We start from the raw sequence: 26,264 nt of genomic DNA on the forward strand, positions 1-26,264 counted from the left end.
TGGGCAGATGGGGTCAAACCAATGAAATGTTTATTTTTGAATATATTCTATAGTATGAGCAATTTGAAGTGACTGCTGCTGCAGCTGTATACATTTTCACTATTAAAAAAAAAACACTCTTGTGAATATTCATAGTTGTGTAAATGTAATTGTTTGGAGTATCCTTTTAGCAAGTTAAGAACAGCCTCTCAGACATTAGTCAAGGGTATGTGCTCACAGCGCGTGCATCAGCCGTCCACACACTGTCCTCCGCATGTGCTGCACCGAGTGCCAGATAAGTGTCTGTCCTCACCAGGAACCTCCGGTTAGAGGTGCAGAGCTTTAAATTAGGATCAGTATTAAGCCGTCATGCTCCAGACAGTGGGTGTGCAACTTAGCAGTAGCTCCGCTTTGCCAAAAGTGTTAAAGATGAGAATAATACAAAGATTAAAAGATAATAAATAATGTAAAATAAATGTCAACATGTAAAGAATCAATGAAGTAAGGCAGGAAGTCGGAGGGGGTAGGGGATGGAGAATGAATACAAAATCTTAATGAAACACAATACTTTTGACCTCCAGGTCCCAAATGCCACATGAAGAGACTGATTTTAGTGGAGGATTTTGTGATGTGTGTTTTCTACAGAGAACCATCAAATGTTCAGCGTTATTTTTCAAAACTGTGCCCACCTTTTACCCAGAAGAATGGCTAATGAAACCTACATCTTATTGAGGTCGTGATGAGGGCCTCCCATTAAACTTGCACTTAGGCCTTTCTGCTGAATACACCCCATGAGTCATTTATAATAATGCACTCTGCTGTAATATAAACCAAATAGGCACCAGGAGACGTTGCAATGCAAGGAAGTCAAAAAAGCTCCGTCCACATTTGCTCAGGCAATTCACAGAATACTGTGGTGCTTAATACGGTGCAGCACTTTCTCTTTCAACTGAACTCAGGAAACATGGGTCAGCAGGGAGAAGAGGAATCCTTAAAAGCCTTACACACATTTATTTTCTTGGCCAAAGCGTGTTCAATTTGCACGTTCATAATATAAAATGCAAAACCTTGCACAGGAAAGTGCTTCATAAGCAATAATTTCCATGTTCGTTGCACTGTACTGTAAAGTCAGTGAGAAAGTAAACATCTCTATGGTAGTTGGAGAAATTAGACGAATATCTCCTATTTCTTTTCTTAAAACGGGTCACAAAAGATTGGCTGGGCAAGACACTTTTCGACTTACGTTCAAAAGCGGTGACAGCTCCACCACCACCATGGGCTCGCTGGGTTGTAGTTCTGGTCGCACAGTCACCGTCAGGATCTTTGAGATGATCACTGCAGGGGGACTAGAAAGATAGAAACACACACAGAAATTGTATTATTTAGACCTTGTTCTCAAACTCAAAATGAACTGGGGGCCAGTGAACTTCTAGTCTGGTCAGGAGGGGCAGGTTCAAGTGAATTGAATTGTGTTGGGCCGCAGGACATCGACTGGCAGGGCCGCATGTGGCCCCCGGGCCGCGAGTTTGAGACCCCTGTTCTACCCATTCAACAGCAGTTTGAATTGGTTTGCCTAATTTTGAACATATCACACATAAAAACACATATTTCTACCCCTTCTCTTTAGAGAGTTGTCTGCAAAACAAAACAAATAAATAAAAAGCTAACGAGAGAGGAAGTGAAAATGGTGCTAAAAAGTAAAAAAAAAAAGTATATATATATATATATATATATATATATATATATATATATATATATATATATATATATATATATATATATATATATATATATGTATTATATTGAACCTATTAGTATTCAACAGAGCTACAGGAAGAAAATGGTTTTAACAGATCCAACTCATTAACAACCAAAGGCACTGACCTGAATAAAACAACCCACAGCCAGAACAAACACCATGTCACACAGTTTCATGGCCTTTTGACAACCGTCCGATTTCCAGCAACTTCTACTTTTAAAACTTCTACAAGTGAGAGGAACCATAAAGAATTTGCCCATTCAAGTTCTACTGTACACTGCTAAGCAGACACAATGAAGAAGAGGAGAGAAACAAGACCCGTGACAGGTTGGAATTAGACTTGACAGAAGGAGCGACAGAAGAAATGCCCCCCAAAATAGAAAAGGTTTTCAGAATGAAAACAAAATATGAGACGGAAGATTGCTGGTGGAAAAGTTGACAAAAGGCAGTGCAGGGATGTACAAGATGGGACAAGGAGAGGAGGAGAAGGTGAAATATAGAGCAATTGGACACCGAATGACAAGAGATGTACTCACTTTGGCACAGGCAAGATGACGCCCAACGTCCGGTACAAGACAGCTCCGATAACATAGTACATTGTAGCCTCAGAGTCCGCCTCTGTTTCTGAAACAGACAGTGTTGCATTGCATCAGTGCAAAACATTTCCAAATTATTCTGTCAATAATACATAATTATTTGTTTTATCAGTAACAGAGAAAACATTACCCTGAAGTCATTGTTAGTGGTGGAATCTAGGAAATGGTTAGCCGAGCATTCATTTTAAAATCCCAAATTTGGACAACTTGGCTCCTTCCGATCAGCTTCTTACGAAGGGGCCGCAGAGATTATACTCATCATGTTTGAGCTAACGTGCACTGACAAACTCATTTGATATAAACAAACATCTCGTGGCGAGGCTAACAAACACAGACTTCACCAGTCTCTTGGCAGCTCAGTTTACATTTACTTTCAAGCCCGCACTGACAAATGCTCCATTAACTACATCAGCGCAAGTTTGTAAATTGCAGCACATATCTGAAGCGTATGACAGCTACATCCCATATCCGGGCTAATTATACTTTTGAGTAGAAAATGTACCATTAATTCAGGTGAAAGATCCTGCTGTAACACTTTGTGTGGGTGGAGACGCTCTTTTAGTCAATTTGCTCGTCTCGGCGCTCATAATACAGAAGCCTAATTTTTGAAAACTAAATCCGTCATTAAAAAGGGCAATTAACTTGAGTAAAGTCAAAGTGTTCCAGCCATTTTAAGATGATGTCCTTCAGTCTCTTACTTTCCCCTGTTTGTTTCAAATCTGCTTTCCACCTCCGAAGTGTTCTTATCTCCTCTGTTGTTGCCATTTCCAAGCACTTTTCAACTTATCCACCCTTTTTGAACTCTCCTGCTTTGCAACCCCGTGCCTTACGTCACTCCCTGCAGTGTTCTTTTGACAAAAAGAGCAGAGGCTCCCAAGGAGACTTTGCGTCCTTCTGTAAATGTCACTTTGTCTCAAGTGAGAGAGCCGGCGAGAAAAAGTAAGCGGGAAAAGTTCATGCTGAGGGCTGCCACTGCCTCCTCTGCCCTTTTAGGCTGAGAGGAGCGATAGTGGAGCATCACCAACAGGGGGGTGAGGGAGGAGGAGGAGAAGGTTGATGGACTGGGTGACTCATCCAAGATCCTTCGCGGGAGAGATAGCTATGCATGACAGACAGGACCAGAAAGAGGGAGGGAAACAGAAGATCTTGATAGTGGAAAAGAAAGCAAACAAAGGGTGTGTGGGGGGCAGCAAAGTTGGGATGCAAACCCCTGGTTGTTGAAGTTCAATGACGTCAAATGCAGACATATATACAGATGCAGGTAAGTAATATCGTAAATATTGAGAGATTGTGCAAAAAAAGGAACGAAAACCATTAAGTACAAGCTGGCTGCAACACAAGAACAAAACAAGAAATCTGACACCAAGATCAAAATTAATCTATGTTTATCAGTTTCCCCTGAGTTGAGAAATATCTTCCTTCTTTTCTTTGTTACGTGCCCACCAGTGACACTTGGTCCTGTTAGCGTAATTGTTAGCAAAGATGGCGGAAAACTGTTTACATTCTGGGAATGAGGTCCCGTCCCCCCTACGAGTGCAGAATTAGCGTTGCAGTTTCAAGGCTCAAAGTGTCACTGGTGGGCACGTAACAACAACAAGAATGAAGATATTTCTCCACTCAGGGGAAACTGAGGTTGGGAAGCACAATTTTTCAAAAATACTTGCCCTAATTTATTAATGCAACGCTAAATGCAAATCGGTGAAGTATTCCTTTAAAAGAGGCAACCACAGAGGTAGGAGCTAACAAAAAAACAACAGCAACTGAAAAGTAAAATACAATGCACATGTGAATACTATGAGAGGAACAAATTGCCTTTGTCAGAAGTGAAGAGTCTGCAAGGGAGGCATGCAAATGAGTAAGTCTGTGTATTGGGGGTAAACTGAGGGGGAGGCACATCGACACTCATGGATGAATAATACCACCAAAACATTTCCCATGAGCAGTTTTTTTCGTCCCTCTCTTCTCGGTGAATGTCTAAGTGATTGGTGGTCAGCTGTAATGCAGCAAAATGGCAACCCACAAGTCACCAGCTGTGAACTTTAATATGCCATTTGTCAGGGGGAAGATATGCGTGGGGTTGATGCTTAGCCGTTATTTATGGTTTTAATCAAAAATCTAATGCTACATCCAAAGACTTCCATGTGAGTTACTCTTTTTTCCTTCCTTCCAAACTCTTTTTCTTCTGCATTTCTGCTTATTTCCACAACTTTTGTACATAGTGCAGATAATTAAAATAAGCACCAAATAACAGCATTTTTTTTCTGTTGGCCTTTTGAGCAGAAATGCTAATATTTACCAGCGAATAAGAAGAAAACACAGTGCAGTTAGTAATACTGTAACTCACTACGTCATATCGACTTAATCTTAATCTTAATCATTTAAATTCTGGCTTAATTAATGAAAGCAGCTAAACTGCCAAACGGTTTGATAATTTGCTTTCTTATCAAAAAGGTAGACGATAAGAATCATTGCATATGCAGATGTGTGTGCTAAGTGTAATGTTGGAGCAAAGAGGCAATTTTCTGCGATAACAGGAAGCCAGGGTAAGTGCGAGGATTCTACAGAACGTCATAATGGCAAGTTGTGGATTTAAAAGGATTGACATGGTCCCAGTATGTGACGGAGAGACGCAGCAACTCTCCTCTCCTGTCTCTGCGAGGTTGCTAAATATCAAACTACTAGCAATTATCATATTTCGGGTTTGTGTACAGATTAAACTCACAGTACATTAGCTGTGCCGTTTAGCATATATCTTCCAGGCTCGCTGTGAGGCCCGCTTTGCCCGCCTCCGGTTTCTATACAAGGTTACAGCGTGGTATTTCCAACTAATCAGTGATAATATCAATCGTTGCGTGGCTTCTAGATGGAGTGTGTCGCTTGCAAGCGAGTGTGCACGTCGGTCTGTGTGTATGCGACGTCTGTCACGTCGAAAAATCAGTGGAGGACTGTCTCGGTCTCTGCTCAGTGAAGCGATTCATGAACCTATCAGCGGAGTGTGTGTGCATATGAGCCTGTGCGTGCACAGACACACAAAGGTGCTGGTGGCCTTTTATGAGCATGTTTAAGCTGTCCATCTGAGATAGGCTTTCATTATGGGGTTAATGAACCAAACAAACTGATAGCAATCAAGTGACGACCTAAACTCATGGACTGCCAATGGGAAAAGGCAGAGTTCCCAAAGGGGGCGAAGGGTACTAATAATTTCCTTACTCAAGTATATGTGGAGGCTATATCCAGTTTGGATAAAACAATTTACATATGGCAGTCATGTCATTTGGCATATGCTCAAATGACTGTACCATGTCCTGAATCTCATATGAGGAAATGGCAGAGTAAATGTGGTACGGCCGGTTTACTTTTATTTAAATAAATAAATCATATCGGTATAGTGGCAAACATGGAGGTGAACGAATGACAGGTTTTGAATGGAAAAAAGAGGCAAATGTTACCGTGCAATCTGAAAAAAAAACATAACACTTTTGCCGACAACCTTTGACTTCCATCGCAACTCGCGAGACAACCCATAAACAGGGCCCGCTAGACAAATGCAAGAAAGATGGTTCGCCTATTACATTCTGCATAATGAGGAGATGGAGATTAGAGGGAGAGAGGAGAGGTGTCTTCAGGTCAGCATACAGGATGTCTCCAATGCCAGTCAAAGAGATTCAGTGTCATCAGCTGGAGTTAGAGGTCAGAGATAGCAGTGTTCTTTCAGCCCTGCAGCCTCTCTGAACTTTAATTTGGGAAGGGGACAGGGTGCCAGGCAGGAAGTCTGCCAGTCTAATTTCCTGTGAAATGTGACCTTTGTCTTCATTGGCGGTGAAGTAAGTCTTTTATCTCATACAAACCATTTTCCTCACACTGTTTTAAGTCTCTTTGGTCCCTTTCCACAACTTAGCTTCTGTGTCTCCTGATACCATCTTTCTCTTTGGCTTCATTATTTCTTTGGGCTGCATTTGGACGCATTAATATATATATTTTTTTTTTTATTTCTTGGCTTTATTTGAGAACCGATGGAAAATATTAACAGCAGTTAGTACTAAGAGCGGTTAACTGGCTTGTGCTGCTAAAAGCAAAGATTTATCTTTCAAAATTTGTATGAGACACTTGATGCACTCAAGGGGATGAGGCAGACTTCCTCACACATGAAAGACCTGCATCTCCAGGGCCTCTTTACAGTCCAAATCTTTCTCGGTAATATCCTTCGGTGTCCTTGAGAAGGCTTCTGCCTGCTGCCATGACCCGCATGTCTAAGTGCATGAATTCACACTGGGATTACTCCTCTTCACAAGCTGTCTGACCTTGGCTAAACAGCGTTGTGTGGGGTGGTAACATTCCGTCCTGTGTCAAAAGACTCAAGACTGCTTGTAAGCGTGAGAAATCTAGGAGCTGGAAATCTATGAGTCAAAACACAACAAGGCAGCGAGGCAGCTGGAACACCTTACATTGCAGTACAGTAACAATGTGGTTATAGTGTGGTAATGATTTTGAAATGGTGGACCATCTTATTTCTACAGTAACCACTATGTAATAGCTTGGTAATCAAAATGGAAATAAGTGTGAGGATGATTTTCAACATTATCATATGAAATTTTGATTCTCAATTTTGATTCTCAAACACTTTAATGTGAAGATATTACCTGGATAATACTGTATTACTATCCCCTTATTAGAACACTAATACTGGTGTATTAAAAAACTAAAACCATACCATCACCATGTTGTTACTGAACTGTTTAACATGATATCAAGTCTGTAATAAACCACTACTGCTGGCCACCTTTTTGGGACACAGGCATATCTGCAGATGCAAAATAGTGTGCTCATCGGTTGTACTGAGACCAAATCTGACAATCAAAAAACTAAGAACTGCCCTCCTACCTCCTTCCTCTGGTGGGACAGTGAAGACCTCTTTAGGGATGTAGAGCCTGTCCTCTGCTGTTCGGGCCCAGTCCTTCATCCCTCTCCGGCCCTTCATGGGGAAGTTTATATCACTGGAAACAGCTGACACTGGTTCTCGTTGGATGGTTATCACTGGGCAGACACGAGACATAAATCACTTGAAACCTCGGTGCGGCAACAAAGCGGGGACTGAAACAAAAGTTGAGGGTGAGGTGAACCGAGAACAATGTGCACAAAGTCTCGAAAAGTCACTGAGGCATTTAAAGTGTAAAAATCCATAAATAAAACAGGGGGAGGTTGTTTTTTTTTTGGTCTGAAAAGTTACACTGGATGAACGGCTGCAGTTTTCATGTGATGATTGAAACGTAAGACACATCCAAATGGTGAGCTTTTATCTCTAAAAATGTCCAGAAAGTGAATGTCTTAAAACACTGATGGTGCGAAAATAGTTTCTTTTTCATGCCCTCACAGCGGCAGAATAGTGATAACACTTACTGATGTTGTTTGTAACCATTAGAAAACTCTGAAAAGGCTTCTGGGATTCTCCAATGAGGTGAATGAAATCCTCTAATATCCTCATCAGCAAAGCGGCACCGGGAGCGACCTGTGGTTTTGAGTGAAAAAGCAATGAGCATTGATTATATTTTCATCATAATTACAAGGCATGGCCAGCTCCCTATGAGACACGTCCCACCCACTGAAACATTTTTATTTATTTCATTATCACCAATGATGGTGTTCCAGGGGGGTGGTAAACTGTAACCACGTGGGATATAATATCACACTGTGTCTCTTGTTTATTGTGTCCAGATGGCAACGGAACACACCTCAAATCAAGGGCACCAAGCTGGGTCACACACAAAAACACACAAACGTGTAAAGACGCATACAATTTACCTAGTGTAATTAATAGGAACCAACTGTGTTTATTGCACAGGTGCATTTTTATGACTATAATCATGGAAAATTGATACAGGGATGTGTACGCACTTACAGCGCTCCGCCACACACTCGCTCGCACACCTACAGCCGCGCGAGTTTAGGACCTCGTAGAGCGGTCGTCAGCCCGCGGTTAAAGTAAGGAGGTGTTCAAGGACACACAAAAGTAACACACACACACGTGTGCAACCAGAAGACTTTACCTGGTGAGCATCCTCCCATTTCTCCAGATTTTCCATGTCCAACATGTGACTGACTATCTGGAAGAATTTCTGAACACAAGATAAAGTGGTCGTTAATGCAGATGAACGTTCACCCAAAACAAAAGCCAGGTGTTGCCAACTGCCATGTCCCTACAACTGCTCGTAGAGCAGTATTAATCGATTACTAAATGAATCGATAACTATTTTGATAATCGATTAATCGGTATGAAGCTTTTTTCATGATTAAAACAAGATTTCCGATTGTTTAAGCTTCTTAAATGTGAATATTTTCTTCATTTCTTTGCTCTGGATAACAAAGAACTCATTAAAAGTAAATGATTTTGGCTTGTGGACAAAACAAGACATTTGAGAACATCATTATTTCCAGGTTTGACAAACACCAATCAACATTTTTTAAGGTTTTCTGACATTTATGGACCAATTGATTAATTGATTAATCCAGAAAATAATCGACAGAGTCATCGATTATGAGAATAATCGTTTGTTGCAGTGCTAACTGCTAGTATTGCCCAACAAACACTCCATAATATCAAAAGTCCCTGTTGAGGCCATATGTGATTGTTACACACACCTTCTAGTACCAAATGTAGTCAATTTGAAGGTGCAGCTCATGTGCGAGACTGTTGATGAATGCATCACTTGTATGTATAAGGTTTGAAAACAGGGGGCGAGTCCGCTGAGCTCTGCTCACCTGCACGTCGTCGGGAGCTGGGATGTAGGTTGCTCTTTTGAAGGTGTCCGTCACATTTCGCAGGATCTCCGTGGAAAAGAGAAGGTCGCCACTGTAGTAGCTCCTCCTCTGCAACAGCTCCAGGAGACTCCTTACGATCTGAGACATGCCCTCCCCGGCCAGGGTCCTCTGACCCTTCGCGAGATGCTCTCGTAACTGCAATGTGAAGAAGAATGTCAAGTAAAGGTTTAGGTTTGTTTTTTTTTTGCTACTGATCACTAACCACAACCACACTGTTGTCAAAGTGACACATTCAATGCTTGCACAATTGTTCTTATTTAAAAAAAACATAGCTGGCAAACATGTCAGAAATAGTAGGACGAACAAACAAAAAGAAGTGACCATGTTTTTCCTGTAAATATCGATGATTTGGAGATGTGAGCTGAAGGTGACGTTTCAAGTCAGAAACATACAGGAATAAAAAATGTACAAGGTTGGATTTGTTTTTTGTGTTGAGTTTAAAAATAGGCAAGCAAAGAAAGGCCTTGCAGCACTCTGAGTCAGAAAATGGTGCTCGTCTCTTCAGACGGAGAGATATAAAAAGTAAGACTTGCATATGTATTTGGAGCGCACAAAAGGGGGGGGGGGGTATGGGGGAGAAATGGCTTCGAAGAAAAGAAGATAACAACAATCGCAGAAAATTAATTATTGACTTCTGCTGTTTAATGAAAGCTTTGTGCAAAAGCTAACCGAGCAATCAGCTCATCACGAGCAATTCCTGACCCACAACTCCTTCCACCGTCATCAAGGAGAATAAAAAAATGGGGTTGAAGTTCACAGAGGGGGAAAACAGTACAGCTGATGAACACTTTCATTAGCCACGTTCATTAGTTGTGAGCTCAAAGCACTAGGAGGGATAATCAGAGATGCCGGCAAGTCTAGAGGAAAGAGACTGCTCTGTTTTGAGTAACTCTTTAAAGAGCAAAGTTGAACAGAGGTAGATTGAAAAGACTTTCTTTCCAAACTTTGGAAGAAAAACAAAAACAAAAGTTAATTAAATGCTGCAAGTAACTGGCTACAATGATGTAATCTAACACAACCACTTTCTTGCTAACAGTGTTGGAGAGCATAATGGTGCGAGAAGCTTCTGAGTTTGGGAGGACTCTCGCTAAAAAGGCAACTTACAGATATGTGTAAATATCTATATTCAAGTGAGACGCATCTGGCGAAGCTCGGAGGACCCCAGAAAGCAACTCCATTATTGTCCAGCATGCAACGACGACTAGCAGACCCTAGGAGAAATGAGAGAGATACAAGCATTTAATCTGAAATTTGAGCAAGGTTTCAGCCAACATGTTCATATACAAGGTGCAGAAACATGGATGACCACTGAGAAAGTTGTTAATAGCTCCCAGGAAAAAATAACACCAAGAGGTTTGTCCATTTGTTATATGTTCAGGGTAAAACACAATGCAATGTTCAATTAATGTACATTTTTAAGAAGCGAAAACCTGTGTTTTGATGTGGTAGACAGAAGATAAGCCGCTGCCAAACACCTGCAAGAATGACAATGTTTCACGAGGACACAGACGCCGCCGCCACGATGCAAATACAGTATGAATAACCTGAAAAGTTCGCCCCGTTCATTAAAATTGGTTCATCTACTTTGCTCAGATGTGACGCTCCTGTATTTACTGGCAGGCGACCTTATTCAGGCAGAAAATGTTCTGATGTCTGAGCCAACGCCACATTTAAAGAGAGATGAAGAAACACACGTTTATGTTACAGTCACTCTGAACCACATTTGCTCTTGGCTTAAATTATGAAGAAGCGAAGAAAGAAAATAAAAAATAAAAAATAAAGCTTTGTTCTTGTTCCTACTTTTAAAAAAGTGAAAAGAAAAGGCTCCGGAAGCCTGCTGTTTGAGAAACTGTGAAATGACACAGACAATGAGGTTTGACAGCATTCAAACAGGACCCATCTGCTGTGCTAATTAAGGGAAAATTGCTAGATAATGCACAAATCGAACATTTTATTATGACTGCCTCGGTGTATTCAAGCTCAAAATGGTAATATCACTAAAGTCCAGCCATTTGCATACACATTAGACTGTATATACCTGTCAACATCGAAATGAATCGAGTACACACTGTTGAATTGAATGTATGCCTATTATTCTGACCACATTTGTATCAGTTCTGCCATGTTTTATGTTGCACTAATGAGACGCGCTGTTGCTGCACTGTCATTTCCTGAAGTCACTTCACAGAGAAGTGAAATGTGTTTATTTTATTTTATTCTTTTCTCTTCTCGTTGTTTTTTTTTATTTTATTATACTTTAGCTGCTTATGCTCAATAACCAGGGCAAACACACCTCATATGTTTTCTGTTATGCGTCTTGTGTAACAGTGTCGCTCTTGAAATTGTCCAAACACAACGCGCGTCACCCAACTCGCAACAACATGAGCTCGGAGCAGGTAATGTGACTGACCAGTGGCATTAGTTGGACACTTGTTGTAGACAGTTTCTCCAGCTGAGGCTCTTTTCCATGACATAGACAGGAGATGTTCATCTTTACAGATCTCATGAGGAGCTGTAGAATTGGGTGAGAAACACAGGAAATGTGAAATACGGCACAGTTTGGCAGGCTCACACAATACGGAAAATCACCACACACACACACACGCACTCACTTCCACTGAGGGGAAAAAGGAGACGGAAAAGCACAAAAATAAGATTCAAATCAATGTCCCTCTGCAGCGACTTCCAATCTTATTCCCTCGTACATTGCTTAGTGCTCTCTGTCAGTGTCACTGCCTCAGTACAGTAGCTCACTCCCTCTTCATCTTACCCCCCTCTCTCTTTATTCATCTGTTTTCCCCACCCTCTCTTTCATAACCCTGATGAAAAACGGGTGACAGTGCTCTGAAGATATGCCGAGGGAGCAGACGAGTGTTGGCAGAGGCGATGCAGAGATGAAGAGGGATGAAGAGCAAAGGGAGAAACACACAAAGCCAGAAAATATGATACGATGTTCCCCTGCAACGCCAACAGAAAAGATCCTCGACTCGCTTGAAAGGGACTTGAGAGCCACTCAAAACAAGCGGTCATGGCGGAGGCTACATTCAAACACTCATATTTTGGTAGCCGTGTGGTATCCAGGCATGTGCATATCGTGATGTACACGCAGTGTCAGTCAAGAGACGAGCCTGTACCCTGCTCCCTGAAGTGGCTGACGCTCCAAGTCAACCACTCAACACTTTGACCTCAACCAGAAAGAAAAAAACACACAAAAGATTCAGTTTCCTGTTTGTTGAAGTACCTTATGGTGTCTATTTCCTGCTATAGTAGCCAACTTCTTCTCACTGGAGCTGCTGGTGCCTAAGCTTTTGCACATTTCTTTTATGTTTTGATTGCAAAAAAAAAATAAAAAGAATTGGTGTATATAGAGATACAGAAAAAGGACCACATGGCAAGGACATGAAAAATCAATGGAGAGGCAAAGACGGATGAGTATGTGATTTGACAGGGACACAGACGGGAGGGAGAAAAATACGAGTGTTTAGTCGTGGTGTAGATCGACTCTCTTCAGTCTTACAGATACTGAGCGTGGGGAAACGGAACACACACACGATATACACACACACACGTTTTGTCAAGAATCTGCTTTGACAAAATAACATGTACAGTATGTATCATGTATACGAACGCGCACGGGGAAATAGTCTCTAAGGGAAGATGCATTTATGACTCTTCTGCATTAATTATATCAAATTCTCATTGAATCAGCTCACTCATTCACACACACACATATATAGCCACTGACCTGGGCACTTCTTCTCATTACAGGACCGGACCTCCTCTCCGGAGCCATCACAGGGATATCCCTGCGTATCGGTGCTCTCACACAACCGGAAGCGACGCTGCCAACCGGAGTCACACGTCTTGCTACAGAGACTCCAGTGGTTCCAGCTGCCCCAGTTGCCTCCACCTAGAAGAGCAGCAAAACACCACCAGGGTAGTTCATAATCAAAGGGAATTGAGATTGGGATGGAATTTGTCAAATGTAAGATGGAAAAAAAAAAAATAGAAAATTTGGAAATTGATGGACGTTTTAATTTTGTAACTCTATGACACCCGCTGCTTTTTTCATCTTTTTTTTTTTAAAGTGGGAACAAAATGAAGGCATTATGAGCCCCTTCTATGTTCATTATAACACACCACTATATTTTTTTCCCTCTGGAGTCCTTGACGAAACCAAATTGGGTCCCAACCCTCAAATTGCCAGTATGCAAAAGACAAATCACAAAAGAGCACACGGATGCCTTTAGATAATGCATGATCCATGTTTATATAATGACATCTGAGAGCACGTGAGTGTGAATACTAAGCATTCATTTGTACGCCTCACCACTACACGAAGGGTTGGTGCACTCTCTGCTCTCCTGGTGGGGGCCCTTGCATTCAGCCCAGCCGTGCACCGACGCACTGCAGCGCCGCTGTCTCAGCTGCGTTCCCACGTCACAGGTCACGCTGCATTTCGACCACGGCCCCCACTCCAGCCACCGGCCCTCCACTGGACACAGAGATGGAAGCGAGGGAGAGGAAAAGAGATGAAGTGGAAGGGAATGGAATGAGTTGAAGATTTTGAGAGACATTAGGAAATCAGGATATGTTGAGGTGGATTTTGGTGGACAAGGAATGGCAATCGAAAGAAAGTTGGGCAGAGGAAGGAGAGGCAGGGTGGAGAAAGTTAGGAGGCTACGAGAAAATAAAGAATAGTTAGGACGGAGATAAAATACATCGCAGAGACTATTTGATTTACATAAATAGCAGCAACAACAACCAAAAAAAATGCATACTTTGTGGTTCTATACGGATATTATTAATATTTTAATCTGTTGTGAAATAGCTGATTACAATTCCTTTGATGTTTTTGTTTCAAAGAGTTCATATAGAGAACAGCCAGTTGAAGACACGTTTTATATATATATACACATATATATGTGTAACAATGGTGTATCACCTGTCAGATGAGGCACAAATATCAAACAGCCTGGTGACATGCACCAGTGTAATCAAAGCCTCCACGTCCTCCTTCAATAAAGAAAGTGTTGCTGGGGAAACTGAATTGTCCTGTAATATATTCAACACCAATAACATAGTCACATATGAGGGCGTTTGGAAAGTTTTGAGGATTTTTTTGGAAGAAATTTTTAATTAAAAAAAATTATTTGTTTGTTTTTTTTGCAGTAAAATGCCAATTGTAATTCTGGATACTGCCAAGTAAATGCATTAGTATTACTGATGGGTTTTCTAATGAGTATTATTTGGCTGACCAAATGCAAAAACCCAAATCCCAACAAGTATTTACAAACCCCCCCCCAAATATTTACAAAAAGTTCTATTTACAAGAAGCACTTTGTTTAATTTCCCCCAGGCCGTCAAATTATGTACACAATGACGCGTCCATTGTTTGTTTTCTGGTGGTGCGAACGGACTAGAGATGAGTGACCTGGTGGACATAAGTATTTGAGTATTAATAGCGGTAAATAAGGCGGTTGAGTTAGAATGGCAAACCCTTGACCATCTACAAAGATGACGACCAGAAAATCAGCGGGCGGAGGAGTTGAGTACACAGCGCAGTCAGAACCGGTGATGTGTGTGTATCGGCGTGTCTGTGCGTCCACAGCACTGGTTTTATGTAATATTGTTGAACCAGATGTAGCTTTAATTTACACATTAAATATCATCTCTCGGTTACAAATGTCTCTGCTTTCTCTATTACTGTCACACGAACGCATGATACCCTGTGTACCATGAGGTATAATAATTTAAAATGAATAACAACCCAATGCCTCTTTGTTTTGGCAGCAGTGTCACTTTTTAATGCATTTCCTCCAGTGGAATTATTTATGGGGGAGTTAGCTATGTTATTTTGAATTTTTTTTTTTTTCTCAACCTATTTTACAACAGTGCCACAAATAATTTGGATTTGATGACATTTGTCCCGCAAACGCGTGGAAATATGCATTTTGAGGCAGCGTGGCATAATATGGATGCACGGTATTTTGACCTTTCATAAATCATAGGCGGTAAATTAAGATTTGACGACAGAAAAATGCTGCCTGCTGAAGGTGACGAGGTTGACGAGACCAGGGAGACTGAGCCAAAAAAATGCAGGCTGTAAAACCGCAAAAAAAAAAAAAAGCTAAGAGAGAGTAAAACATATCATTAAGCGAAGAGAAGGTGATCTGGCCATAACTCTCTGTGCGATCAGAACTTTGACGCGACACATTCCACATTAGATTGAGTGGTGATAAAAAGCAGTGCAGCTTTTATAGTCATTTTGAACAAAAATAATTAGAATATGTTACAACTAAATTGTTTCTTAAAGGTTTTGGGCAATGCAGACAATACAAAACCCTGATGCTATGCGCCACTAAAAACACACACAAACACACACACACACACACACAATGGTTCTTTGACCATTAAATGATGCATTCATGCCTTTTTCCTAAAGCACATTTGCTTTGTTACTTGCTTTGTTTGGTTGGAGACTCCTGACAGTATGTTTTTTGGGTTTTATTTCCGTGCTTTTAGGGTAACACGCTGGTTCTGACGGCCCATTGGGGGGTTGGCCCAGTCGAGTCCTCACGTTTTGTTTATTATTGAGGCTTTTTTATGTTTTAATTTCACCAAACTTGATTATTATTGTGGCACCCTTTATATATCCCCTTTGAGCCATTGTTTCTTTAAGGAGGCAGTAACGGCATAATAACAGGGCTTTGAATCCATTCGTGTGATTCTCCCAAATGGGAAATCATTTCAAGCTCTCGTTGGCAATGCAGTCAATCATACTGAGTGTGACTGGTGCAGTGTTCTATTTATCAAGGACTAAGACTATGTCAGAGATGACAACTCAATCTCAAATGTGAACATGACATTTCCAAAGCCTAAATCCACGTCTTTGAAACCGTAAATCTGAGGAAGCATTTGGAAGGAAATAACAAACCCACTTTTTTTTTTTCCTCTTTATCTTTCTCTTGTTGTGAAAACACATGTCATAAACACTTTAATAGTGTTTGTGCAGAGAGGAAGATGTATTGACGGCCCAAAATTACAGAAAGAGCATTTCTTTAATGCGAGCCAAGCGGCGGCACAGAAAAAAATGCAAAGACGGGATCATAAAATGTAGCCATTGACTGTCATAAAGTAGGAGCAGAGCAAGGCAGCGGCGCTCCTTCTCTGTAATTAAGATAGCGCCATGAATTCCCGCATATGCCCGGCTATGAACTGACTATTTATCAGGTGAGAGAGAAAAAGCAAGTGACAGGAGACTTTGCGAGGCAATTTTCAGACGACTCTCGGGCTGCACACAAGTGCCTTTTTAGTTGTTGACGTTCCGAACCTCAAAAAGGTCTGATACGATCAAATTAATTATTCATGTATGACATTTCAACTGAACTTACTTGTGGCCTGTTGAGTGATGTGAATGACACAGCTGTCTTGTTAACATTTGCAGCTCTGCGCACATGTGCGTTAGTCGTTTGAAAGGAGGTAAAGAAAAAAAATGACAGAATTCCAATTTAATTACGTTGATACTGTATGGCGTAGTATCAGTTCTATTAAGTGCATACTGTACATACCAGAACACATTGGTATGTACTATTCTTAATGAATGGGAATATCTAGCAAAAAGGCCTATATGCTGGTATTCATCATTTCAAAGAACCATCGCCTTTGAAATCACCGAGTCCATTGAGAGAGTTGCAAACACGCACACGAATATTCTGTCAAGAGCTTTCTCCTAAAACCTTCTACTTCCATCAGTTTCCCAAAAAAGACGTGACAAAACATCCCAAGGGTCATCATTTTGATTACATCACTCTCTCCATCCCGTTAATACCGTAAAGGTTGCAGTAAAGTGTGTGTCTGCAGTCCAGGGGGAAAAATTATACTTTTTTTTTCCTCCGCCTGTACAATAATAAATAAAAAGCACTTACCCTGTGATAATTGCTCAAGCGGTGAGTGATTGCGTACAAGCGCACAAACACACACTCAGACTGAAATCCATTCAGGGAAAAAAACACAGGTTATTACTCAGTTGGTAGCCACCAGTGTTGTTGCAAACTGTCTCGTGTTTTAACGTCCATGTCCATAACGGCCATTATTCAAACTTCATTTGGGGACCATTTGTATTCTGCCAGAAAATTAAAAATGAAAACATTCAAATCAACGTTTTTTTTTTATTCCAGTGCTCTCAAAGTGAGTGCTTTTCAAAAGGGACACTTGAAACAAATTAAGTTTGCACCAAGTTAATCTAAATGTCTAATTTATGCTTTCAGTCTTAAAGGGGATTTTGGCAAATCCTTCGTATTGCCACATAACCATGTTAGCATTAACTGTTGACTTGCCAATATAAAAGCAATTGCATTCCTGGCCTAGAGCTGCACTTTGCAGTGGAAAGCAAAGCGGACTACAACGCAGGGCATTGTGGGTAAACTCAAATAATAATAAAAAAAATTAGATGAGTGAGTTTTCTTGTTCATTGTTTGTCTTGTTTTCTCCTTCAATAATTCTTGATGCCACACCGCCTCAGCAGGCGAGGAGGGGGAATGCGTTATTCAAAAGGTTTGGTTCGTCTCACTCAAGTTCAGTGTGAAAGCAAACCTGGCCCGGCTGAGTGTTGCAACCCCGAGTCCCCAATCGCACCGAGTCTGGCGGACTATTAGGTGTGAAAACTGTTTTTGTTTCTAGAGAAGTCAACGCTCTAACCACCTATATAGGTATATTTGTTCCTTAATACTAGACACTGGAGCATGCAGTCTGACTTAAAGAAGTAGCGCTGCTCACAGGATATGTTATAATTATAATATAATAGTAAAAAAAAAAACTGCCAACAGTATTTCCTTTGTGCAAATGTAAGCACATTTAAGTGTTTACATTCCGTAATATAACATGAAGTCTTTATCTGTGATTAGCTACAGTAATGGTCGGTCAAATCAGCCAATGAGTGTACTCAGTTAAGTCTATACAATCTCCGGTTCTGGGCCATTCCCCTCGAATGGCAGCCTGATAAGATTGTTTAAAATGTAAACAGATTAAAAAAAAATTGACAAAGGCCTAATAATCTTAAAAAAAACAACAGCGGAAAAGAGATAAATTGCAAGACTGCCCAGAAATCTCAACTGAAGCCAATTACGAAGGAAACACTGAAGTCGAACCACTCACAAGAAACTCACACGTAGTGAGAGTTTGAAAAGGGGGCATAAATCATGCTGCATTCATGCCATAACGGGAGGTCAAAAGTCAAGAAGAGCTTCCAGTACTCTGAAGTGATGATCAGTCCAAGTTGGTTGCCATTTGGTAACAAACTAGATGCATTGAAATAAAGTTTTTAATGAGTTATTTGCAGTTCATTAACACATATAACCATGTAAGACTGAGAGTGAACCGTCATGGTAACAGCCTATTGAGGTTGTATTGTACTTTGGACAGAGGTACCTGCTAATTCTTAACAATTTATAAATAGATACGACATGTATATAAGGTGTATACAGTAAAAAAACAAAATAATGCTATGTTGAACTATATGGTGGAGCTACTGGGATGTCGGGGTTCACCAAGATGGAATTGTAATCGTGATAATGTAAATAAGTTAGTACTTATTAGGACTGAAGAGATGACATTGTTCTCTTAAATTAAATGACAAAACACAACACAAATAAAGAGTTTACGACATGTTATGAATGCAGAAGTTAAACCCATTTTAGATTAGATAGAGAGAGCGATTATGCAACAATGGTAAAAACACAAATTATGATTGCATATGCATGTACATTTGAGAGTTACGACGGTAACTTTTGAAGTTTTTATGACTTTGAATGACAACAAAAGATCAACATGCAAGGACAGAGCAAAGGGTTGTATCATGTAAATGGGGATGGTACTGACCAGGGCACACTGCTATGTTGCAGAGTTTGGTTTGAATGTCGGGCCGTCCGCAAATCACAGCCACCCCTCCGTTCACACACTTCCTGGTTCGCGTCCTAGAGCCTCGCCCGCAGGTCACGGAGCACAGACTCCATGACGACCACTCGTCCCACAGCCCATGCACTGCGAACACCCACAAACGTGACGCACAGACACACACACACGACACGACACGGGGGATGAGGGATGAGGGAGGGAGAAGAGTGGGAAAGGATGGAGCATTCCATTACAGGCCAGAGGGTCAGAGAATGGGAGAAACATGAAAGAATACATGAGTATTAGCACAGCAAAACTTTGGAGTTACAGACAGGAAAAAAGCAGTTTATGTTAGCGCATGAACGCGAATGAATGTTAGGAATGGACGACCTTGCATTTGACATCATGCGGCTCAAGTCATCACAAGGAAATGAACATGGTATGAAGTTATTACAGCCATCAGTTATTATATAGAGTAAAGCAAATGATCCAAGGACGCCACTGAGTTCAAACACTGATTAAAATATGAAGAACGTTTCTCCTTTCCCCCCATTTCCTTCCTTCTTATTGTGAAAATTCCATTTTTGCCAACAAACACAGTTTGCCATACATCTAAATAGCAAAGATGATCTATTCTGCAAATAATAAACAGCTGTACCCTATGAGTGAATATAAACACACACAATTGTGCACACATTTACAAAGATAATAGTCAACAAATCTGACTCTATAATCTCTAAACCATCAATAAATAAACACAAAAGACCACAAAATGGATGAACAAGGCAAAGTAGGAAGTTATGAGTGCATTTTTAAAGAATAGTAAACAGATCCATAAAGTCTGAGAGAATGCCAAAAATGTGTTTGTTTTGGAATTTCCTGCGAGACACCGTGAGGAAACCACAAGTCACATTCATAGTGATGGAGGAAATAGAGCAGACATACTAGAAGACAGATAGAAAGCAAGATATGGCAAAGGGGAGGTAAAGAGGGGTGGAAACAGAGAGAATTAGTAACAGCAGGATGGAGATTGCTGGTCCTGTATTGAGCAAAGCTAAATAAATCATGCTGATGAATAATTAAGCCTACACTGTGAAGGAAGGCTCAGAGGATTAGAACGCTGGGAGAATGGAAGGAAAGTATGGAGGGCTGGTATTTAATAAGATATCAGCAAAATATGGATCGATGCGTCTTTACAATAGGCTGATGCACAAAGTGGCTGCATGTTGCAAGCAAGGCAAAAATCACAGCTTTACCATGTGAGCATAAATGTGCTTCTCTTTAATGAAAGGCTTTTCAACTGAGCTAATTTGTGGGGCTGACGAGACGGGAGCTACTTGCACCAGCTGTTCTTAAGTTTAAACTTTGTCCGTATATCACAAGTGTGTTCTGCACTCACTTCATTGAACTGGAATTGCATCATATGAAGAGGTTGCTGCGAAGAAATCTGTAGTTACACAATATTTGCACATGCTGAGTGTCAGTCCAAACTAATATTAATATTACTAAAAAGTTTGGGGATACAAATGAATGTACAAAAATCCCCCACAAAACAGATCTCACCTCAGTATACTTTTATATATAATCAAATCTCATAACTATAACTATTTTCCATGTATGTGAAAATTGTTATAATAAAGGCATACCAACATTTATCTAATTGAAATAAATGAAAGAATAAATAGACTTCAAGCTTTTAAAACTGACATTCAAAGCAACACGCCAAGAAAGATGTAAGGTGGTATTTTAATATTGCTAATATCTGATGTCTAAGTCTGTCAGTCTTTTTAATCAAATATGAAACCAATTAAGCACAGAAACAACTTAAGGAGCAACTGAACCAAAAGCTGACATCAAATTCACCAGCTTTGCTCTTCATGCAAGTCTTCAGTATCTGTATGGAAGAAGGTCAGCCATCACCTTCACCCAATCTCTCAATTGAGGTTATCAAAACCAATCAATCACTGCACCACGACATCAGCAAGTCAAGGTGTCATGTTTGACTGATCACATGTCCTTCTCTTACCATGTTGCACCTTTCTCTTATCTTTGCACCACACAGAACAAAAGACTGACTCCACCTCTTGGTACATGCCTTCTTTACTCAACTATTGCGATGCGTCCCCACATGCACAGTGAAACCATTACAGACGGTCGGGAACGTGGCGACCAACTAGTCTTCAGTCAGCCCGAAAGGTCACATGTCACTCTGCTGCTCATTAACCTCAAGTGGTTATGCACGGCCACTAATGACTGCCTACAGACACACTCCTGGCTGTGCAATTCTCTGCATGAACTCGGTCACACCGGCTTCTGCTCCAAGAAAAGCGGTCTAACATTGCTGCCACTCCGCAAGAGCCAATCACAGTGCAAATCACTCGGGGCTCCATGAATGTGTAACGAGCTACCATATGTAGGGGGCAACTCTATCTTCAAGAACCTCTGGAAGACCTCTATTCTGAACACCGTTACAGGCATTATATGCCTATTGAATAGGTTGTAACTGGAGGGTTGCTGGTTCAAATCCAGGATAGGTCAAGCTGGGGTGTCCCTGAGCAAGGTACCCAACCCCCATTGCTCCTCAGGCGCAGATAAGTGCTGCCCAAAGCTCCTGTGTCCACCACTGGTGGGTTAAATGCAGAGGTCAAATTCACTATCACTAATAGGTGTGTGTGAAAATAAAATGAATTCTAATGCTAATGAGCACTTAATGTGCAGTCTCGGAGCACTTCTTTATCTGATTTAACCTGCTTACGGAATAAAAAGATTTAGCACTTAGTGCATTGTTTCCTCCTAACGTGAAGCCGCGGCGCCCCTCGGTCGCTCATTTACAAGTAGCTTTAAAAGCGTCTGGCCAATAATTAAATACGACGGGAAAGTAAAACAAATCCGAATAAATCATGGTAATAATAAAAAATAATAAGAAAACAAAAAAAAACCTGTCATAATAGAGATAAGCAAGAAAAAAAATGGTTAATTCACAGGTCTGTTACTTATTTATTTAATTAATTAATTAATTAATTAATTAATTAATGGTTACACTACAGCATGACAGCAAAGTCAAATTAGGCCAAACGGTAACATTTAAAGCAGCTCTGGTTCTAGGAAACATTATATCGGTGATATCAGGTAAAATGCCTAAACATCCGGCAGCTCATGCTAGTAAAAAAAATTAAAATAAAAAAATACTGTCTATGATGACAACAAGTGCATTAACATAATACAACCGCTCTTTCATTTCAGCCGAGCACATTAAAAAAAGAGTTTATTGCCATCAGGGTTGCGATCACAGAGGGAGGTAGAAAAGAGTATGTTTACAGCAGCAGGCACAGGAGAGAGAAAAAAAAAAAACACGGAGCCGCGCTAATCAAACAACAAAGTGACAGATCTGTGCCTCCAACAGCCAGTAATAAAATCATCAAAAGTTCATGAACCCTAGAATTTCTTGTTTGTGTGGGGGGAAATAATGTGCACAGTAGGAAGCACATGGACAGACTGCATAGCAGCCTGGGTTTATGATGCAAATGCAAATGAGCACAGGAATTAGAAGACACAATTTCCAGGCTATATTAATGACGGAGTCTGTAAATCGTTTCTGAAACAGTCCATGATGTTATTTGTTGAAATCCTCTTCACAATTGGATTGCAATCAGTAAATAGAGTAGTCTGGGGGAAATAATGAATGGCTTTTTATTTTGGTTGTGTTTATTATTGAGAGAGCTGGATTTCTTCATTTTTTTTTTACAAGAGGATTCTAACAAACCAGATTCTTGAAAAGCAATTATGGACTTAAATATAATAAATGGTTTATATAGGGCTTGTCAGGTCTAGATGACCATTGCTTTCATACAGTTTTTTTCATTCACCTATTCAAACATGTCAAACCCTGACCTTACCTCACGCAACCAATGATCTACACACATGTACACAAACAGTGTCGATACAATCAGAACAAACCAAAATATCACAGTTACACGTACCTCGTCGGATTTAGTTAAATATAACGGTGTGGCAGTTGTGACCTTTGTTTTGTAATTCCTTGCTTTGAAATGCTTAGTTCAAAATAGGGCGGATCAAAAACATCACCGATCTTTTCATCTGCAGTGCAGAACAGCATGGCTGCAGTATGTGTGTGTGTCATGCCTGCGTCCATGTGCGCATCCTTAATCTCTTGTGGAGTTGTGAGCGTTTGACTGCTCACTGATCTGGACATTGTGTATTCATGATGCACCGTTGTTCCTGCTCTGCTCTGTTTTAAATGTCACTAAATCTCTCGCAAATGAGCGGAGGATAAAACAGAGCAGAAGTAGGGCTGCTACTTTACTTTGCACACTCTGGCGCATGGAAGCTGTATACTTCAGCACACTAAAAAAAAAAAGGTTAATTTGCAGGACCAATTACCGTCTTGCTTGCTTTGTCATGAGCCAGACCATTACTTAAAATTGATTAACCGTACCGCCATAATTTAGAGTTTTAACCATGGAAAAAAAGGGGAGGAAAAAATGTCTAATTTCACTTCATCGGTTTTCTGTCCAAGTTACTTTTCTTTGACGTTCCCTTACTTGTGTCGAGTCTCACGCACACATGTGCACAGAGATGCTCCGACACATACGGTGTCCACTTGCACCCACAGTTGTAACACACACACATTGAATTACCCAAACTCATTAAAAAAGACAAATAAATTGGTTTAAAAAAATTGGCACGCAGTTTTAATTTAAGTACAGGGAGGGCATTCACCCCACTTACACCCGACTGTATCAACTTTAAAGTGCAGTCAGTTGAGGTTTGGTTCAATATCTATAATATTCAAAGATTTCATTCTATTTTTCATTTGCATACTGAAAGCAGTGCTTTACTGAACTGCCAGTGTTTTAATGGGCTTTGGCAGGATATTTCGTTGTGCCAGTGTTCATCACATAATGTAGTAAACAAGCCAAGCTATCCTCTAAACTAATGATTGTGAACTACACTGATCACAGTTCAGGGGTATGTAACCACTGTCTTTGCCGACAGTGAACAGGACAACAAACGCTCGGGACCACAAACTGTGAATTCTTCTACGCAGAAGGTAGAAGGTAACGTTATTTCAGTGCTTTTATAGTTGAGGCTTCTCTCCCCCAAGACAGCTTCCTCCAGCTCCAATACCCCGTCGCACACATCTTCAATTGATTAGGCAACTTGGTGTCATCAGACTTTCTGTAGTTTTACTCCAGAGAGCAGTGAGAAACCTCAGCTGACCCCTGAGGTCTCTGATTGATGATCTGAATCTCCAACTTTGAAGAGACAGTTCCAGAACCTTGTATATTTCGTACTGTGTACCGTTAGGGTCACAAATATTTGGACATAATTTGTCATTTTGTCTGCGTACACCACCACTATGAATTTGAAGAGAAGTGTGGACTCAAATTAAAGACTTTAATCACATCTTGACTGGTTCATTTTTAAATTCATTGTGGTGGTGAACAGAGGCAAAATGACAAGATGTGTCCTTGTCCAAGTACAGTATGGCCCTAACTGTATTTGATACAAGCCCATAGATGACAAAATGATTTCTCTCTGATCAGTCACATCAGGTTCAAGAAACAGTTAACGGTTTCTTTGCGACCAACCCAACATCCAAACATCCCGGTCTACATGCATTTCGTGTGATCCCACCGAGGCAGAGTGCCCCAAACATCCTTCCACAACCATGTCAGAAAACATCAGAGGAGCAGGGGAAAAAATTAAAGAATTAGCACAACATAACACAGCAACAAGTATCCCTTCAAAGGCGCGACGGAGAATATTAATATCAACACAGAATGGAAAATGAGGCACTTAGACATACAAATCTCATTGGCAACATTTGCATAAAAAAAGATTAGCATATGCACCGACAGGGATGGAAAATCTTCACTTTTTTTCTTTTTAAAGGGGTTTTGAGATGACACTGACCTCTTACTTGCATGCTAATGTGCACGTATGTAACATGTAGGTACGCACACGAACGCACACACGCATACACACAAGAACACTCGTAAATGAAAAACTGCATGTGGATGACATCACTAAGACTCATACACATATCTGATTAAAAAAAAGCACAGCACTTAGACTAAATGCAAACACCGGGGCCGTACCATTTTGGTCTCAGAATAGGCCTGGTACATACCTGGTACATACAAATTTTTTGCCAAACAAAACACCACAGTAAATGGGTAAACCAGCAAGTACTCATACGATATACTATGGTCGAAACCTCAGCTGCAGAAAATGTATTTTTCTGTTTCAGAAGTTGGCAAAGAACGTGCCAATATCAGATCTACCTTCAGCCTGTGTCTTCGTCTTGTGTATCTCCGTGACAGAATGCTGTTTCACGTTGCCTGTGCCACTGTAGCCGATCAAAAAGGCCCGCTGACACAATGTGCAGAAGGCTCAGCTTGAGTCGCCACTAAAGGGAGTTTAAGCCAATCAAACGTATGTTCCCAGTCTTTAATGTAGGAACACTGTCTTTTCTTTTTTGGAGCAGGGACAGCAGCTGACGTCCCAGCATCCTCATCGTTCTCGCTCTTGCTTTTTTCGCTAGATTTCTGAGCTCCGCAAAAAGTGCGCACAGCGCCCTCACCTGAGCCAGTAACTTCCACCGTCACACACACAGGCAAATGGCACAAACACAGAGACTTGAAGTGAATGCTTTTTCTATTTTGAAAACGCGACACATGTTACAGGATGTCCCGAGTAATACGGGACAGTTGGTAAACCTCGGCAGTACATACTTTATGTGGCAGTCAGCGATGACTCAACACAAATAAAGATGCCAAAAACAGAACCTCCTATGTTGGAGGTAAAAAAAAAAAAAGTGACAGAGTTAAATATAGAGAGTTTCTGAGCTGTGGAAAGTGGAATACACTTGCTGATATGGAGTATAGGTGTCATGTTTGAGAGACTCTCTCTCTCCACTGGTCAACAGTGTGAATTGAGACTATTTTTTTCCCTCTACATATTTATTTACATATCAACATTGCATCCTCCATGGGTGAGTGCTAAGCAGGGGTTGTCAATGTTTACAATGTGGTTCTAAAGCTGCATTCAAACAAAACACAATGGCGAGCTGAGACCTGACCTGAGTATTTTGTTGCTACGTATCTCAGTCGCCCATATTACGAAACATATAACCATGCAACAATGCTTAACCTTGTGCATTTGTTGTCGTAGTAATAATATCCGAGCGTTTACTG

The 26,264-nt window shown here is 40.8% G+C and overlaps 1 protein-coding gene across 16 annotated transcripts in view; it reads right to left on the minus strand.

Annotated features, from left to right (window-relative positions):
• Positions 1 to 26,264, minus strand: part of adgrb2 (adhesion G protein-coupled receptor B2) — a 174,610-nt gene that overhangs the window by 65,728 nt on the left and 82,618 nt on the right. For 15 of the 16 annotated variants that reach the window (XM_058620059.1, XM_058620074.1, XM_058620062.1 and 12 more), the window contains exons 5-15: positions 19,030 to 19,191; positions 13,481 to 13,645; positions 12,896 to 13,060; positions 11,561 to 11,662; positions 10,255 to 10,361; positions 9,091 to 9,285; positions 8,379 to 8,447; positions 7,732 to 7,840; positions 7,216 to 7,368; positions 2,275 to 2,362; positions 1,223 to 1,325 (exon numbers count right to left, since the gene is read on the minus strand). In XM_058620059.1, the coding sequence (XP_058476042.1) occupies positions 1,223 to 1,325; positions 2,275 to 2,362; positions 7,216 to 7,368; positions 7,732 to 7,840; positions 8,379 to 8,447; positions 9,091 to 9,285; positions 10,255 to 10,361; positions 11,561 to 11,662; positions 12,896 to 13,060; positions 13,481 to 13,645; positions 19,030 to 19,191 (1,418 nt within the window). The remainder of the gene's footprint in view (positions 1 to 1,222; positions 1,326 to 2,274; positions 2,363 to 7,215; positions 7,369 to 7,731; positions 7,841 to 8,378; positions 8,448 to 9,090; positions 9,286 to 10,254; positions 10,362 to 11,560; positions 11,663 to 12,895; positions 13,061 to 13,480; positions 13,646 to 19,029; positions 19,192 to 26,264) is intronic. The other variant, XM_058620066.1, reaches the window with a different exon arrangement.

This window comes from Solea solea, chromosome 20 (genome assembly GCF_958295425.1).
Source record: "Solea solea chromosome 20, fSolSol10.1, whole genome shotgun sequence".
Lineage (NCBI taxonomy): Eukaryota > Metazoa > Chordata > Actinopteri > Pleuronectiformes > Soleidae > Solea > Solea solea.